Source organism: Rosa chinensis, chromosome 2 (genome assembly GCF_002994745.2).
Source record: "Rosa chinensis cultivar Old Blush chromosome 2, RchiOBHm-V2, whole genome shotgun sequence".
NCBI classification, from domain to species: domain Eukaryota; kingdom Viridiplantae; phylum Streptophyta; class Magnoliopsida; order Rosales; family Rosaceae; genus Rosa; species Rosa chinensis.
Window position 1 is genome coordinate 22,334,133 of NC_037089.1, and position 14,229 is coordinate 22,348,361.

The 14,229-nt window shown below is 37.3% G+C and overlaps 1 protein-coding gene across 3 annotated transcripts; it reads right to left on the reverse strand.

Annotated features, from left to right (window-relative positions):
• Window positions 1–1,377: 1,377 nt before the first annotated feature.
• Window positions 1,378–5,765, reverse strand: LOC112189430 (RNA-binding KH domain-containing protein PEPPER). 3 transcript variants are annotated; one of them, XM_040515317.1, is made up of 5 exons: window positions 5,749–5,765; window positions 4,609–4,867; window positions 2,094–2,242; window positions 1,760–2,014; window positions 1,378–1,563 (listed from the first exon to the last, which is right to left on the reverse strand). In XM_040515317.1, exons 2-5 carry the CDS (start codon window positions 4,817–4,819, stop codon window positions 1,468–1,470), a joined length of 711 nt encoding a protein of 236 aa, XP_040371251.1. In that variant the 5' UTR covers window positions 4,820–4,867; window positions 5,749–5,765; the 3' UTR covers window positions 1,378–1,467. The 3 variants fall into 3 exon arrangements, with proteins under 3 accessions (XP_040371251.1, XP_024184534.1, XP_024184535.1); XM_024328766.2 differs by lacking the exon at window positions 5,749–5,765 and having other exon boundaries at window positions 4,609–5,126; XM_024328767.2 differs by lacking the exon at window positions 5,749–5,765 and having other exon boundaries at window positions 2,178–2,242; window positions 4,609–5,125.
• Window positions 5,766–14,229: the final 8,464 nt, after the last annotated feature.

Below are 14,229 nucleotides of genomic sequence, written 5' to 3' on the forward strand. Positions count from 1 at the left end.
AAGTCTACTTAACAATTAACATTTGTTCTATGACATTTTTTAATGTTTGGAATAATAAATAATTTCATTACTTATTCAATGGCAAGGTACATGCATAAATTATTATCTTGACTCAAGCACTTATGAACCAAGCTACCGAACAAACTGACAACCACCCCTCATTGTAAATAGATTTAGCTCGCTTATTCAATGAAACAAACAAGCCTATCAAATGACTAAAACCCTGACTAATAACATAACTCTCATAACAGTAAATGTAGTTGCCTAAAGAACTCAATTGTTGTTCAACTAGACGAACTAAGAATTAAGTCGACCAATGACAAAGTCCATTTAATAAGCCAAAAGACTAAAAAAAAAATATTGAAAATTAAATTTTTTTTTCCTCTTAGAGTGAGGGCAAGACATACACTACTAGAATTTTGTTCATAGACATCAGTCCAGTACCGATGTTAAACTAATTTTCGACCGATGTCTTAGTGGGTGTAAAGAAAGATATAGACATCAGTATAAGCGCGTTTTTAACCGATGTCCTAGACAACAACCAACATCGATTCTAAAAAAAAAATCGATGTATAATCATTATAATCATCATATTTTTGTATGTTAGGTATGTCTAATTCTTTATATTTTCACATTTTATGCTTAATAAAGTATATGTTGAACAATACCTACGTGAACATTTGCATCGATTTCTATTCCAGAAGCGATGTCCAGTACACTTGTAGACATCAGTTGCCATGAGTATTGTTTGTTCGTGGGCATTTTTACATGTACCTTGGCACATTATTTTCTTAGGAACGATGTCTGTATCTTTAGGCGTCATCGGTTTTTTTTTTTTAAGGACTGATGTTTCATTTAACACAGCACATCGTTTTCATTTAAGCAAAACGATGTTCAATGGTTTTATGTACATCGCTTGCTTTTTCTAGAACCGATGTGTTGTTTCATTGTAGACATCGCTTTTGTTTTGTAAAATCGATGTGCACTGGTTTTGAGTACATCGGTTCTGCGGACACAACTCGATACATTAATAATCATAAGACATCGATTTTCATTTTGATACTGATTTCTAATCTCTCAAGTGACTTCGTTTTCCTTGGCATTACTGTTTTGTTATGCTTTTATATACTTCACTTCATTTTGACAAGCGTGATGAGCTAAGGTTTGCATCTAGCTGCTGCTAGGAAAAGAAATGCATTTCATAATCATCCAAAAATTGGGGCTTTCCATTAATTTTCTTTCCAAATTCATGATTGAACATATGTCACAAAAGAAAACCCCAAAACCTACGAAGGCTAGCCTAGAAACATATGAGCAACAATCTACAAAATTTCAACACCAAACTTTGCTTCAAAGCAAAAACTAGCCTTGTCAAAATTCATCTTGGTAGTCAAGTGCAAGAGAAATATGTATTAAGCTAAAGGTTCACATGAAGTGAAGTTAACAGCGGTAACCAGACCAATGTGACTAGATCACCTTATCAGGCTTGCCCATCCATTTCACTTCACACCCTAGCTCTTCATATTTGGCAGCCAAATATTTCACAACTTGTAATCCAAGGCCCTGCAAGAGAATGACAAAGTCAGTTTCACAGTGCAACATAAACCTAATGACAGAACTTGAGAACAAACAGAAGACATAAATGAGCATAAAGTCGACTGTGGTTGTGTGTTATAGTGCAAGTCAAGACATAAATGAGCTTTGTTACTGCAATGTAAGAAGTATAAGCTAAAAGGATGAAACAGTAAGAAAGACGAACCTGAGTAACAATAGGAGCACCAGGACGGCCAAGTCTTGAAGAATGTATTGAAGAAAGAGAAGCCTCTTGTCCATAAATGGAAAGTCCAGAGGATGGGAGTTGTGATTCCAATTGCGACTCATGGCTGAGAAACAAAGATTCCCGTGTAGCTGTGAGAGGATAATTAGTGCCACCTCCAGTTTGAGTTGCAGTATGAAGCAACGACTTGTCAGCCCAGGGATCTGGTTGGCGTTCTTGAGAAACTGGAGCAGTGTACTGAAGATGCACCCATAGTCAATAAACAACAATGCGAAGAAATTAAATCACAGAAAACATCAGCAAAATTTAAGCTTACAGTTTTCTCAAAAAGAGGAAGAACACTATGATCAACCAAAAACTTCCTCAGGTGAGACACTACTGCTTCTAGAGCTTTGAGCACCTTTAAGGTTTCTCCCTGCATTTCAATAATCCTCTCATCAGCGGCAGCATAGAATGGAACCTCTTCTGCCAGAACAAATATTAGGTATCAGATGCCTTGTTTAGAGAAGTAAAAATATCATTCATTCGAAGAGGCAAAAGAACTTGAGAACAAACGACAACTAAGGATAACAGGTATAGAAAATACTGGAATCTAGATCACCGATTGCAAATCTAAGCTTTAAAAGTAAAGCACAAAAGAAAAGAATGGAAACTTAAATACAAGAATCATTTTAGTTCCAAATTTCTGTAAGTGACTCCTTGCTAATTTGAAACGGTGATAACTGATACGCTAAAAACAAGCGCTCAAATTAACCCTGCAAGATGTATTCGTTAGCAATATAGAGTAGGCAGGGATTGTTCAAGCCGGGGATTGAGGGTAACTTTATAATTCACACAAAAGAAAAGAAAACAAAACTAACTAAATCACAAAACAAATAACAAAACTAAGAAAAAGAAAAACGTCAAAGAGGGAAAAAGATGGCAGGACAAGATGGGGATAGAAGGGTGCGTTGCAATCCTAAGTTGAAACAGATTTTGGGTTTTTATGTTCCTACGAAAATAAAAGGAAAATAAGAAAGCAAAAACGATTTTAGAGTTTGAAAAACAATATGGAGAAGACGTTAGAGACTCGGAAATCCACCACCAATTACTTTCGAACAATGTTAAGTTAACCTAGTTTCAATTACTAAGGTGTGAACAGAAATCAACCAAGAAACAAGTCGGAGCAGATCATGTCCCTTATTAATATTTCCCTAATTACTTAGTCTACGTGAACGCACAATAGCTAAGCCTATCAAACATGCAATCAAGGTATATAATGCTATCCTATCAACAACACATATAGTGTCAACATATTTGAAGCATTAAGATCTTATGGAAACGATTGATTATAGAGTTGCAGTCTAGTGTGGAACGCCTACCTAGCATGCTCTTCTAATTGTTTAAGACATCAGCTTTTGTCCAAAGCCTTGCATACTTGTGGATTAGAAAACAAGACGATTAGGTGAATTATTTTCTAAACCTAGCTCCAATTACATGCATAAATTATATGTTCGCGACCATAAAACAAACACATGCAAAAGTTTTCAATCAATCAGAAATAAACAACCAATTCACACCAAAGATCAAGAAACTAGATTAAAACCAAACATATGTTCTACATAATTGGGGCTTCAAACCTTGCCCCTAACAAAAAGATAGTTAGTTACACATTGTTTTAAAAACCAAAATAAAACAAATAGAGAAAAAGAAGAAAAAGATGATGGCGGATGAATGAGAAAGAGAAAGAAGAGAAGGTGAAAGGCGTGGTCCTCTTCAACGTGTGCAGAAGCTCAATATATATAGGAGAAGTTCAGCCCTAGTTTCCTTCTTCAACAATGCTTTTAAAACCTTCCCTTGTTGCTTGAGGATTCCTTTAATTGGTGCACAATTAAATGATTTTCAAGCCTTGGTATTCTTGTTGTAATCTTGTAGAATTATTCTAGGACTCTCCTTAATATTTTTAGCAGCAATAACCTTCCAAAAATGCCCTGGAAATCCGTCCAAAGAAGAATCTCGGCCAAAATGCCCTGTTTTGACTAGGATTCAATTTCTGTCTCTGAAGCTTCCTTCTTGGACAAGGAACAACTTTGTCTTGACAAGTTTCTGGATGGTTCTTGACTCCCACGTGTTCTATGACATCATATCTTCTATATTGATCAACAAACTTCTGGAAAAACTCCAATAAAATCGCCGGAAAAGATCTCCCAAAAAGCTTCGTGAAAAGCTGACAGTTTCTGCCTTATCGGGAAGCATACTTCGACTTAGATTTCCTGCTGCCTCGTTGATGCTTCTGACCAGTTATCTGGCTCTAGTTAAAGTATAACATCATGTCTTCACGGATCAGTGGCCTTTCTGCAAAGTTGCAGCTGGAAGGATGCAAGAATCTCTCCTCAAAACCGTTCCCAGAAAGCTGATTCTGAAACTGCAGTTTTCTGCTTTGCAGCAACTGTTTTGCACAACGATTTCCGTGGACTTCCCTTATAATTTCTGGCTAAAAGGTTGATCAAACTTAGTCCTCTGCATCATTACTTCATGATCCATGGATTAGTTTCTCCCTTTAAGCTCCTATTTCTCTTGAATCAATTCACGAACAACCTAAAAAGAAAACAAAGTTAAAACTGACTTTTACAAGGAATTAACTAAGAAAAGTGTAGGGGATTTCACACTATATTTGTTGCATTTATGCTCCTATCAATAACCACATGAAATAGCTACATGATAATTATACTCTGCATTGGAGAAAAAAGGATAAGACTTGAACACTGGTAAGACAATGAAGATAAGATACGGAAACCACTAATATTTTACTGATTAGAGAAAATCAACACTGTGCCACAATAAAAGCATACCTCCAGACAATACTCGCACAGAAGCAGCGGTACTCTCCTGTATAGATTTGATTAATGATCCTTGTTTTCCAATTAAATTAATCGCTTGTGTGGATGCTACCAACAAACGGATGGAACAGAGTGCAACTCCAGCAGCACCAGACAACTCTGCCTCGCCTGCACTCTCAGATAATCCAGCGACACGTTTGAATACTCTTATTACAGCATCCATTGCAGGGGAAAGAGGAGCCTCTGGCTATTCCCTTCCGGAGATCAGCACCTAAGTAAACAGATTGTATCAGAAATGTTGTGACAAAGAATGATACCAATGTAGACATTTAAGTCAAATTGCTAGTTGAGGTGACATGTATCCATGGAAGGTTGCTAACGTGTCAATCTCAGACGCAGAGCATGAAAAGCATTCAATACACACCCTTATTAGTTTTCTAAACTCTTGAAAAGTGCAACTAGAGAATTGCAGACTTGTCAAATCTACAACAGAACTGCGAACTGTAACTTTTGGAGGTCTTTCCTAAACTTACTAATATCTTGTTTCAAGTAAAAAGTTGATATAACAAATAATTATGTAAGCTAAATAACCTGTTCAAAATCAGATTTATGTTATACCATTTTGGAGTACTAATATAATTTGATGATAACGCCAAAAGTAAATACATCATCAGTTAACTAAGCAACCTGCAAACCAACTAACCAACAAATGAAATCACACACAATTGTATCTCAGTTCCCACGCAAGTGCAAAGAAGAACTACAGCCAGAGAAACAATGATAGGACCACATTGAGATTAAGGAATTAAGTTTCCCATGAGAAAGGAAGTATAAAGCTAGAGATTAGCTCAAGTCTTTAATCATGCACAGAAAGCAATCCTTTTTTTCCATTAGCTTAATTAACTACTGAACATTAGCTATCACAGCAGAAGCTTGAAAGATATCTTCACTACCTAAATGTAGTGTATTAGATCCATAAAAATGAAAAAGTTTAGAATCTCCTTTAATTTTTTTCTATGTAAAGCATTCAAGTCATTTAGGGGATTAAAATAAAACCAGGTCAAGTCCCATGAAACTCAAGTACTTTTCATGACCAATTTGTTTCGAGGTAATTACTGAACAAATAAACTTCAAACATCAAGAGACTCATACCTCCGCTTCGTCCCTAGTCATTCCTTCTCTCCATGCTTGATCAAAGAATCCATACAAGTAACTAGAGCCAGAACCTATAACACAGAAAAATATGTCAGGTCAAACCACAGGCAAAAGTATCGCATTAATTGAACCTCCCTCATAAAGTGGAAATCATATCCAGTTAGAACCAAAGCATGCTATTGAAATCAGTTCTCACGATATAAAGAGAACAAGGCTATGACATCCTGATATGAGCCTTCAACGCAGTAGATACAAGCCAATATCATTAACCACAAGATGAATTCCTGGCATGTAATCCAGACGTATACTAGCCAAATCCAAGATTATGATAATCCAAGTTGACAAGTATTCTAACTTGAGACCATAACTCACTAAGCATCTAATTCCAACCAATTAACAATATGCTGTAATGTTTTGCACAAGTGCTAGATTTTACACACCCAAAGCAAACAAAGACAAATTCACTCACACAATGTCTACTCCCTATATTGAAACAGAAATTGTAGAACTAGGTCATAAAAAAGCTTTAGCGTGCATACCTCCAATGGCAAATGACGCCTTTATGACTGTGCCGCCATATGACAGTAGCCTGATGAGATTAGCAACAACTTTGACAGTAGCAGGCTGCCATAGCTGAATGCTGTACAAACACAAATACACAATTAAATCCAGTAAACCATTAACCTGAAACCGCAATACAAATCGATACGAATCAGTGAAATAAAAGGCACAGAGGCTGAAAAAGACTCACGTGTGCTGATGAAGAAAGTGCCTCACATAGTCGGAAACAACCTAAGAATTTGCAGCCTGCAAATTGTGAAAACTCCACATGCTCAAAAATTCGATCAAAGACAACAAATTAAATAAGGTCTAGGAAGTAATGAAGATGAGAATCGTACTGATCCAGAGCGACAGACGTAGACATTATCCGTGAGCTGAGTGATTTTATTTGAGCACTGATTCTCAACATAGACACCTATAAATAGCACAAACAAGTATACAGATTATAAATCAAACAACAATGGCGACGAATTTAGAAAATTTCAAGCAGAAAAAGTTAGGGTTTTGATGAGAGAGAGAGCGGCGACTGACCAGTGGAGACTTAGTTCTAATACAGTTTCTCTACAACCGAACGATTCCAAACAAATCTGCAATAGGAAATCGGAAAATCCAGTTCACGATAGAGCTTAAAAGAAAAGCGAAGTATCACGAAGCTTACCCTTTCTACCGGCGAGCTTACGCTTTTCCCTGCAGAAGATCCTATAAACCTTGTCCTTCAACGAGCTCGGACAAAACGCTTTGGAGGGCGAACTGTGAAGAGTTGAAAAGGGTTTTAGAGGAACAAAATCAACTCGAATCCCTCAAGCAGAAGAAATCGAATTTGGGTTTGGCAGGGGGAGGGCAGCAGCGGGAGTTGATGAGGACGTCGTCACCGTCGTAGTGGGAGGCGCGTAAGATGACGGACTGGACGGAGTCGATGCCGAAGAAGCGGAGGACGTAGAAGAAGGAAGCAATGAGGAGCTCTAGAATGGCGGCGATCGAGTTCGAGTAAGCTTAGGGTCCAGAATGGAGGTTGAGTTTGGGAGGAGATCCAGTTTGGGGTGAGTTTAGAATGAAGGAGTCTTGCAAGGGTTTTATGTTTCAGTTTTGGGGTCGGGCGCAAATTTTTTTCTAAGTGTGAAAGTTTTGAGTTTTAGTACCCGCTTCCTCATTTCACTTAAAGACTTAACGCTTTTTGCAAAAATAGGTTCCCGCAAATTTTCAAACAAAACTTTTAACACCGGTCATTTTAAGAACCGATGTTAATGATATACATTTAAATCGGTATTTTCGTAAAACGATGTTAGATTACTTTTTTACATCGTGGGCAAGTTTGACCGATTTAAAACATGCGATGTCTATGAACAGATTTCTAATAGTGATACCACCATTACCAAAGGAATAAGTAAGGTGCAGAGGGATTGCACCTTGTTTCTTTGGGCTTTAACCTTCTTCTTGCTGCCAAGATGCCTCTCAACCTTCCTCTTCAACACAACCCATTCCAGCATTCGTTCTCTGACATTAAAAATGAGATTTCTGTGTTTACTTCAATGCTATTCTCATGAAACCACACATATATAAATATGTGTATATATACACAGAGATATACGTATATGGTGTATTGTGTACGTCTAATTTACATTTGCGATATATACACTATATTTGCACATATATTACACACATATGTACAATATATTATGTCTAATTCAGAAATATATTTTTTATCTTTTTTAATGAGAAAATGATAGTAGCAAAAATTACATACGATATCACACATTTTTTGGGTCAAGACACTCTTCACATATATTTAATGCAACCAGTTCACCTAATTTTTTTTAAATTTCTAATATATATATATCTATACTATTATTAAGAGAAAAGAGTTTGATCTCCATAACTGAAATTTTTTACTAATTTACCCTTTATATATTAAAAAATTTTGAATGGGAAATAATCAAAAGGGATAATAAAGTCAATTTACCAAATAAAAATAAAAATAAAATTAAAATAAAAGTAGTGGAAACGTGGTGGGTTTCTATGAGAAAACTCCCCACTATTTTTAACTACTTCCCCACACACTTGAAGGAAGAAAAAAAAATCCTCTCTACACACATTGTGTGTAGGCCCATGCTAGTATATATATAATCCACGATATGTGAGATAAGAAATGAGGATACTATAGTTAATTTATAAAATATAATATTGGAAGAAATTAAAAGGACGTGTTCTCATATCCCAAAACGGCCTCTAATATATTGGTCATCAATTCCACCATTTTGGTAGCTAAAACTTTAGCCCTTCGTGAAGGCCTTCATCAAGTGATTGTCAAGAGTTACTATCAGATTCAAGTAGAAGAAGACTCAAAGCTTCTTATTGATAGTATAAATGACAAAGTTTAAGTTCCTTGGCAAACAAAGTTTATGGTTCAAGATATACATTATCTTACAAGTAATTGCTCATTTGCTCTAGTATCTCCTTGAAACACATACCCAAAATAGTCAATTTTGTAGCAAATACAGTAACTTTTAATGTTTTTGCTTCTTTGTTATCTTTAATTCTATATGGGAAAATGCTCTTTCTGTTTCTTCTGCTTTCCGCTTTGATCGTTGTAAGATTATTATTATTATTTTTTAAAGGGATTTGGAACCCAGCCTAGCTGGGAGGCTTAGTCATACGCCTGGTTTCATTTATGAAATAATATTTTGCAACGAGAGGGGGGGGGGGGGGGGGGGGGGTGGAGGGGACATAAAACCGAACCATGTGCTACATTAGAACAATGATAATAATCCTCGTAGAGTACATCCTGAATAATAGCAGGAGTCTCATCTAACCAAACATCATCTAACCAATCAACACTAGCTAGGTTAGCAAGCCTATGTGCAACACCATTTGCTTCACGGTAGATATGCCGAATTCTAACTAATTGAAAAACATATAGGTAATCTTTACAATTATCCAAAACTCGACTTACCTTCGAATAATTCAGCTCCTTGCTATTGAGAGCAGCAATCAGAATGACAGAGTTGCTTTCAATGTCAATTTCCATCCAATCCTGGTGTATACCAAGAAGAAGAGCAGCTCTACACGCCTCCACTTCCATAGTATAGCCGAGTGTGCATGCAAAAAAGGCCTTGCAATTGCCGCAATACCCATGCCCAATTCATCTATGACCACCACCCCAATACCACCACTTCCACAATCAGCTCTGAAAGCCCCATCAACATTAATTTTCAGTCTTCCTGAAGGAGGACATTCCCATTTAGTCAAAAGCCTTTTCTTTTTCCTTGAAGCTTTTGGATGGTATAGCTAAAAGTCTTCCAATTATTGTTGTCTACACCACTGGAACTGAGTTATTCCTCTCACACCAAATCAACCATAGGCCCATAATAATAAAGTCACACTGCTCAGAACACATTATATCCATCATATCAAGGACTTAGGCTTTCACATCAGTAGCAACATGATTCTGAGGCTTTAACTTTAACAGACAGAAACTCCAACAGCATTGGAGTGCCATGCAATATTTAAATAAGTGATTCTCGGTCTCCGCCAAATTGCAGTAGAAAACACATGTAATATCCGTTGTAAGGATTTTAAGTTGTAGTCTTTTTCTTGTTATTAATAATAATAACAAAAACTAGCCTAGGATATATTGTGAAATTTTTTTTTTATAGATTTTGCAATGGATGACTCAGGAAAATTACAAAGAAGATCAGTGTGAAATCTTATATAGTGTCTCATCGAACAACAGTACTTGATAAATACATATGACAAAATTATTCATCCAAACAATATTTTGTTGAAGTTGGACAATAAAAGGACTCTTGATGCTACTGATTAAAAGAGATTATATATTTGCATAATGAGATTGATGATTGTTTGTTGTTCATCCTCAGCCCATGTGTTTCATGCACATAATTGTCCGTGTTCGAAGTTGTTTTGACCTTATGTGGTAGGAGGGGGCAATGATATGTGGCTTCAAATCCTAGGTGTCATGTCATGTAAGCAAATACAAATCTTATTTTTAATTTCACATAATATATCTTGCCGCATCATACTATTGCAACACCAAAACCCTTTCATATATCATTTTAGATGTTAGGGGGTGAATCAGTGACATTAGTGAATTTAACTAAGTCACGAAAAAAATATATTAGCTATTAGTTATGTATTAATTTAAGAGATATGTCTATAAATTCTTTGAGCAATATTTTTTTTCATTTAATTAAATTATGTCCTATAATTTTTCTTCCCAAATGGCATTAATAAATTGAATTAGGTGTCAAAAAATAGGCATTAACTTGGTTTTCCAAATATTTACTAATTTCATAAAATAATAGCATTGATAAATTGAACTTGGAAAGTACGTATGTCCAACTTAAGAGGTAAGAAAATATTCGATGTTAGTAGCAGCCATTAATTATCATCTATAATCTAAATATAAAGGAAAATCAAACAGGCTAATCATGATCATTCCAAATTGTTGCTCCAAATAACCCGGACTGCTCTTGGGTCTAGGGTTGGCATCTTTCTACCTATCCGGCGGTGCTCGAAGTCGATGGGGGTCTCCTCGCCGCTGTCGGACCGGTGTTTGAAGGCTACTTACTCGGGAGCTCTGAGAGAGGGGTGTTGGCTCAAGGTTTGGCTGATGGTTTTGATGGCGAGTACATGACGAAGTCTTGGACGTAGTGAGCGTCTGTATACTACGGGTCGCACTTCATCGAGGATGGAGGGGCTTGACGATGGATCTGCACCAGACCAGGCATCGTAGGAGGCTGGTCGTGGCTTGGGCACAGTGTTGCTGTGGCGGTGCGGCTTGGAGCATGGATGTGACGGAGTGGTTTTGCGGCACGGGTTACAGCATTGGGATGCAGCGGTGAGGTCCAATGAAGTTGCACCGGATCCGTGTGCAGCCAGGGAGGGTGAGATGAAATTTAGGCTTGCGTCAAGCCATCCTTGATAGGCCTTGTGGGTCACTCCTCTTTGGGCTGCATTTGGGCTTCTATGGTGGGCTGGGTTGATTGCCCTAGGCTCATCCCTATGTTTTTAGTTTTTTCTAATTACAATAAATTCCTTATATTTAGGAAGTTAAGCACCAATGTGCACTCTATGTATCTCTAGCGCCTCTGGAGTAGTACCAAATGAGGGTCTCTGCTATCTCTACATATTTGAATGTATAATGAGTAGGACTATTTATACGTACCACTTGTGGGTACTACCACTATTTTCCTGTCTATCTATGGCCTTAAATGACAGCGGAAGGATATGTAACGACCTATTCTGACTTGTGCTAAATATATTTTTTCCCTCATTCAAAAAAAAAGAAAAAAAAGAAAAAATCAAACCAAAAAATATTAAACTCAAATCTAACGTTTATCACATGATCAAAAAAAAAAAAAAAAATCTAACGTTTAAATCCTAGCTAGAGAAAGAGAAAAAAAATGAACAAAATAATATATGTAAAAGTAAAATTGAGATTGGAATTGGTCTACTCATTTCATTTCATAGTCTCTTTATATAGGGAGAGAATTACAACGGAAATATCAATTACAATGATGACATTAAATGCTGATTGATCCGTAATCTTTGTTGATTGATGGTAATTGCTAATTCCTTAATTCCCTTTCCGTCAGTCACTTTGACGAAGGCATGTAATGTGTTTTTCCTTTAACACTCCCCCTTGTGCCAAGTCAAAGATGAAATAGTGCATGAGTTGTTGCCTCACTAAAAACCTTGCCAAGTAACAATAAAAACCCTGTGGGACAAAAAATACACATTGGTCGAAGGAAAAGAGCACAACACACCTTTTACATTTGAGGATGACATGTGTGTGTTAGACTCCCCCTGACGTCTACACCTCCCCCTAATCCTTACATTAATCAAGGGAGCTTGGAAAGTCTTCGCATTCCTATGCTTTTCACATGTTTCTCAAATATGGCCTTAGGCAATGATTTGGTGAACAAATCTGCCACATTCTCCTCAGACCTTACTCGATTCACTCGAATCTTTAGGAGGCCCTATTGTTGCTGATTGTAGAAAAACTTTGGTGATATGTGTTTTGTATTATCACTCTCGATATATTCTAGCTTCATCTGTTTGATGCAAGTTGCATCATCTTCATAAATGCAAGTAGGCTCTTCAGTGGTAGAACTCAAACCACTAGTCTCTCGAATATGTGTAATGATAGCTTTTAACCATACACACTCACGAACCACCTCATGTAGAGCAATGATCTCTGAGTGGTTCGAGGAGGTAGCCACAAGGGTTTGCTTAGTTGATCTCCAAGATATCGCCGTGTTCCCAATAGTAAATACATAACTAGTTTGGAAACGACTTTTATGTGGGTCAGAGAGGTACCCAGCATCAGGAAAACCAACCAAAACGTCATTTGGCATTTCAGTGTAGTGAGTGGTGCTTTCGCCATCAAAATTTCCTTTAGGGATTGCAGTTCCATCTGCGGTCCCTCTTGTCTCTCTGTAGGGAAAGAACAGTCTCAAGTCAATGGTTCCTTTTAGGTATTGGAAAATGTTCTTGATACCATTCCAGTGACACTGCTTGGCGCTGAGCTAAATCTAGCTAACAAGTTCACTGAGAATGCAATGTCTGATTGAGTACATTGGGCAAAGTACAATAATGCGCCTATTGCACTTAGATAGGGAATTTAAGCTCCCAAAACCTCTTCGTCATCTTCCTTTGGACGAAATGGATCTTTCTTTGCATCCAAACTTCGACCGATCATGAAAGCGCTAGCAGGATGCGCTTTGTCCATGTTAAATCGCCTGACTTTTGGACATATGCAGACTGGTGGATTAGTATTCCACAAATTCGGTGTTCTCGTTCAAGGCCTAGACAGAATCAAGTTTTCTCAATATCCTTTATCTCAAATTCAGATTTCAAGTAGCTCGGTGTTTCTCTTATTTCATCAAGCGTACCTATTATGTTCATATCATCGACATATACAGCTGCAATTGCAAATCAGGAACTTGTTTTCTTTATGAATACGCATGGGTACAATTCATCATTCTTATATCATTTCTCAATCAAGTAGTCACTTAGACGGGTATACCATATCCACCCCGATTGTTTTAATCCGTAAAGTGAGCGTTTCAATCTAATTGCGAACGCACTCCGTGGTTTAGAGTCACTTGACTTGGGTAATGTAAGGCCATCAAGCACTTTCATATACATATATATATATATATATATATATATATATCTAAATCAAGATCCCCATAGAGATATGCAGTAACCATATCCATGAGCTGCATTTCCAGTCCTTCAGAAAATATTAAGCTAACTAAGTAGCGGAACATTATAACGTCCATTAGGGGAGAGTATGTCTCATCGTAGTCAATTCCAGGGCGTTGTGAGAAACCTTGCGCCACAAGGCCAGCCTTGTACCTCAGGACTTCATTATTCTCATTATGCTTTCTGACAAAGACCCATTTATGTCCTACAAGCTTTACACTTGGTGGGGTTAGCACTACCGGACCAAATACCTATCTCTTTGCTAGAGAATCTAGTTCTGCTTGGATTGCTTCTATCCATTTAGGCCAATCTGCTCCTTATTGACATTTTGCAATAGAGCGTGGTTCGATGTCATCGTGCCCTATGATTTCTTGAGCAATAGTGTATGCAAATACATCATCAATGTGTATGGAAGATCTTTCTATCTACTCATACGCACTATCATAATCCATTGAGATTTTTTTGTTCTCTAAAATCATTTCAAACATCGGAGCGTCTTCTAGTATTGGTTCATGGACATAACTATAATCAGAGACAATCTCATGAGTGGGATTCTCTACATTGATGATTAATGGATCGGTTTGTGCCTTACTCGCCCTCTTCTTCCTTGGGTGAGTGTTAATCAAACCAAGTGGCCTCCCCTCTTCCTTTGGGGAGCCACGACCTCAACCACACCTCCATTAAGTGTGG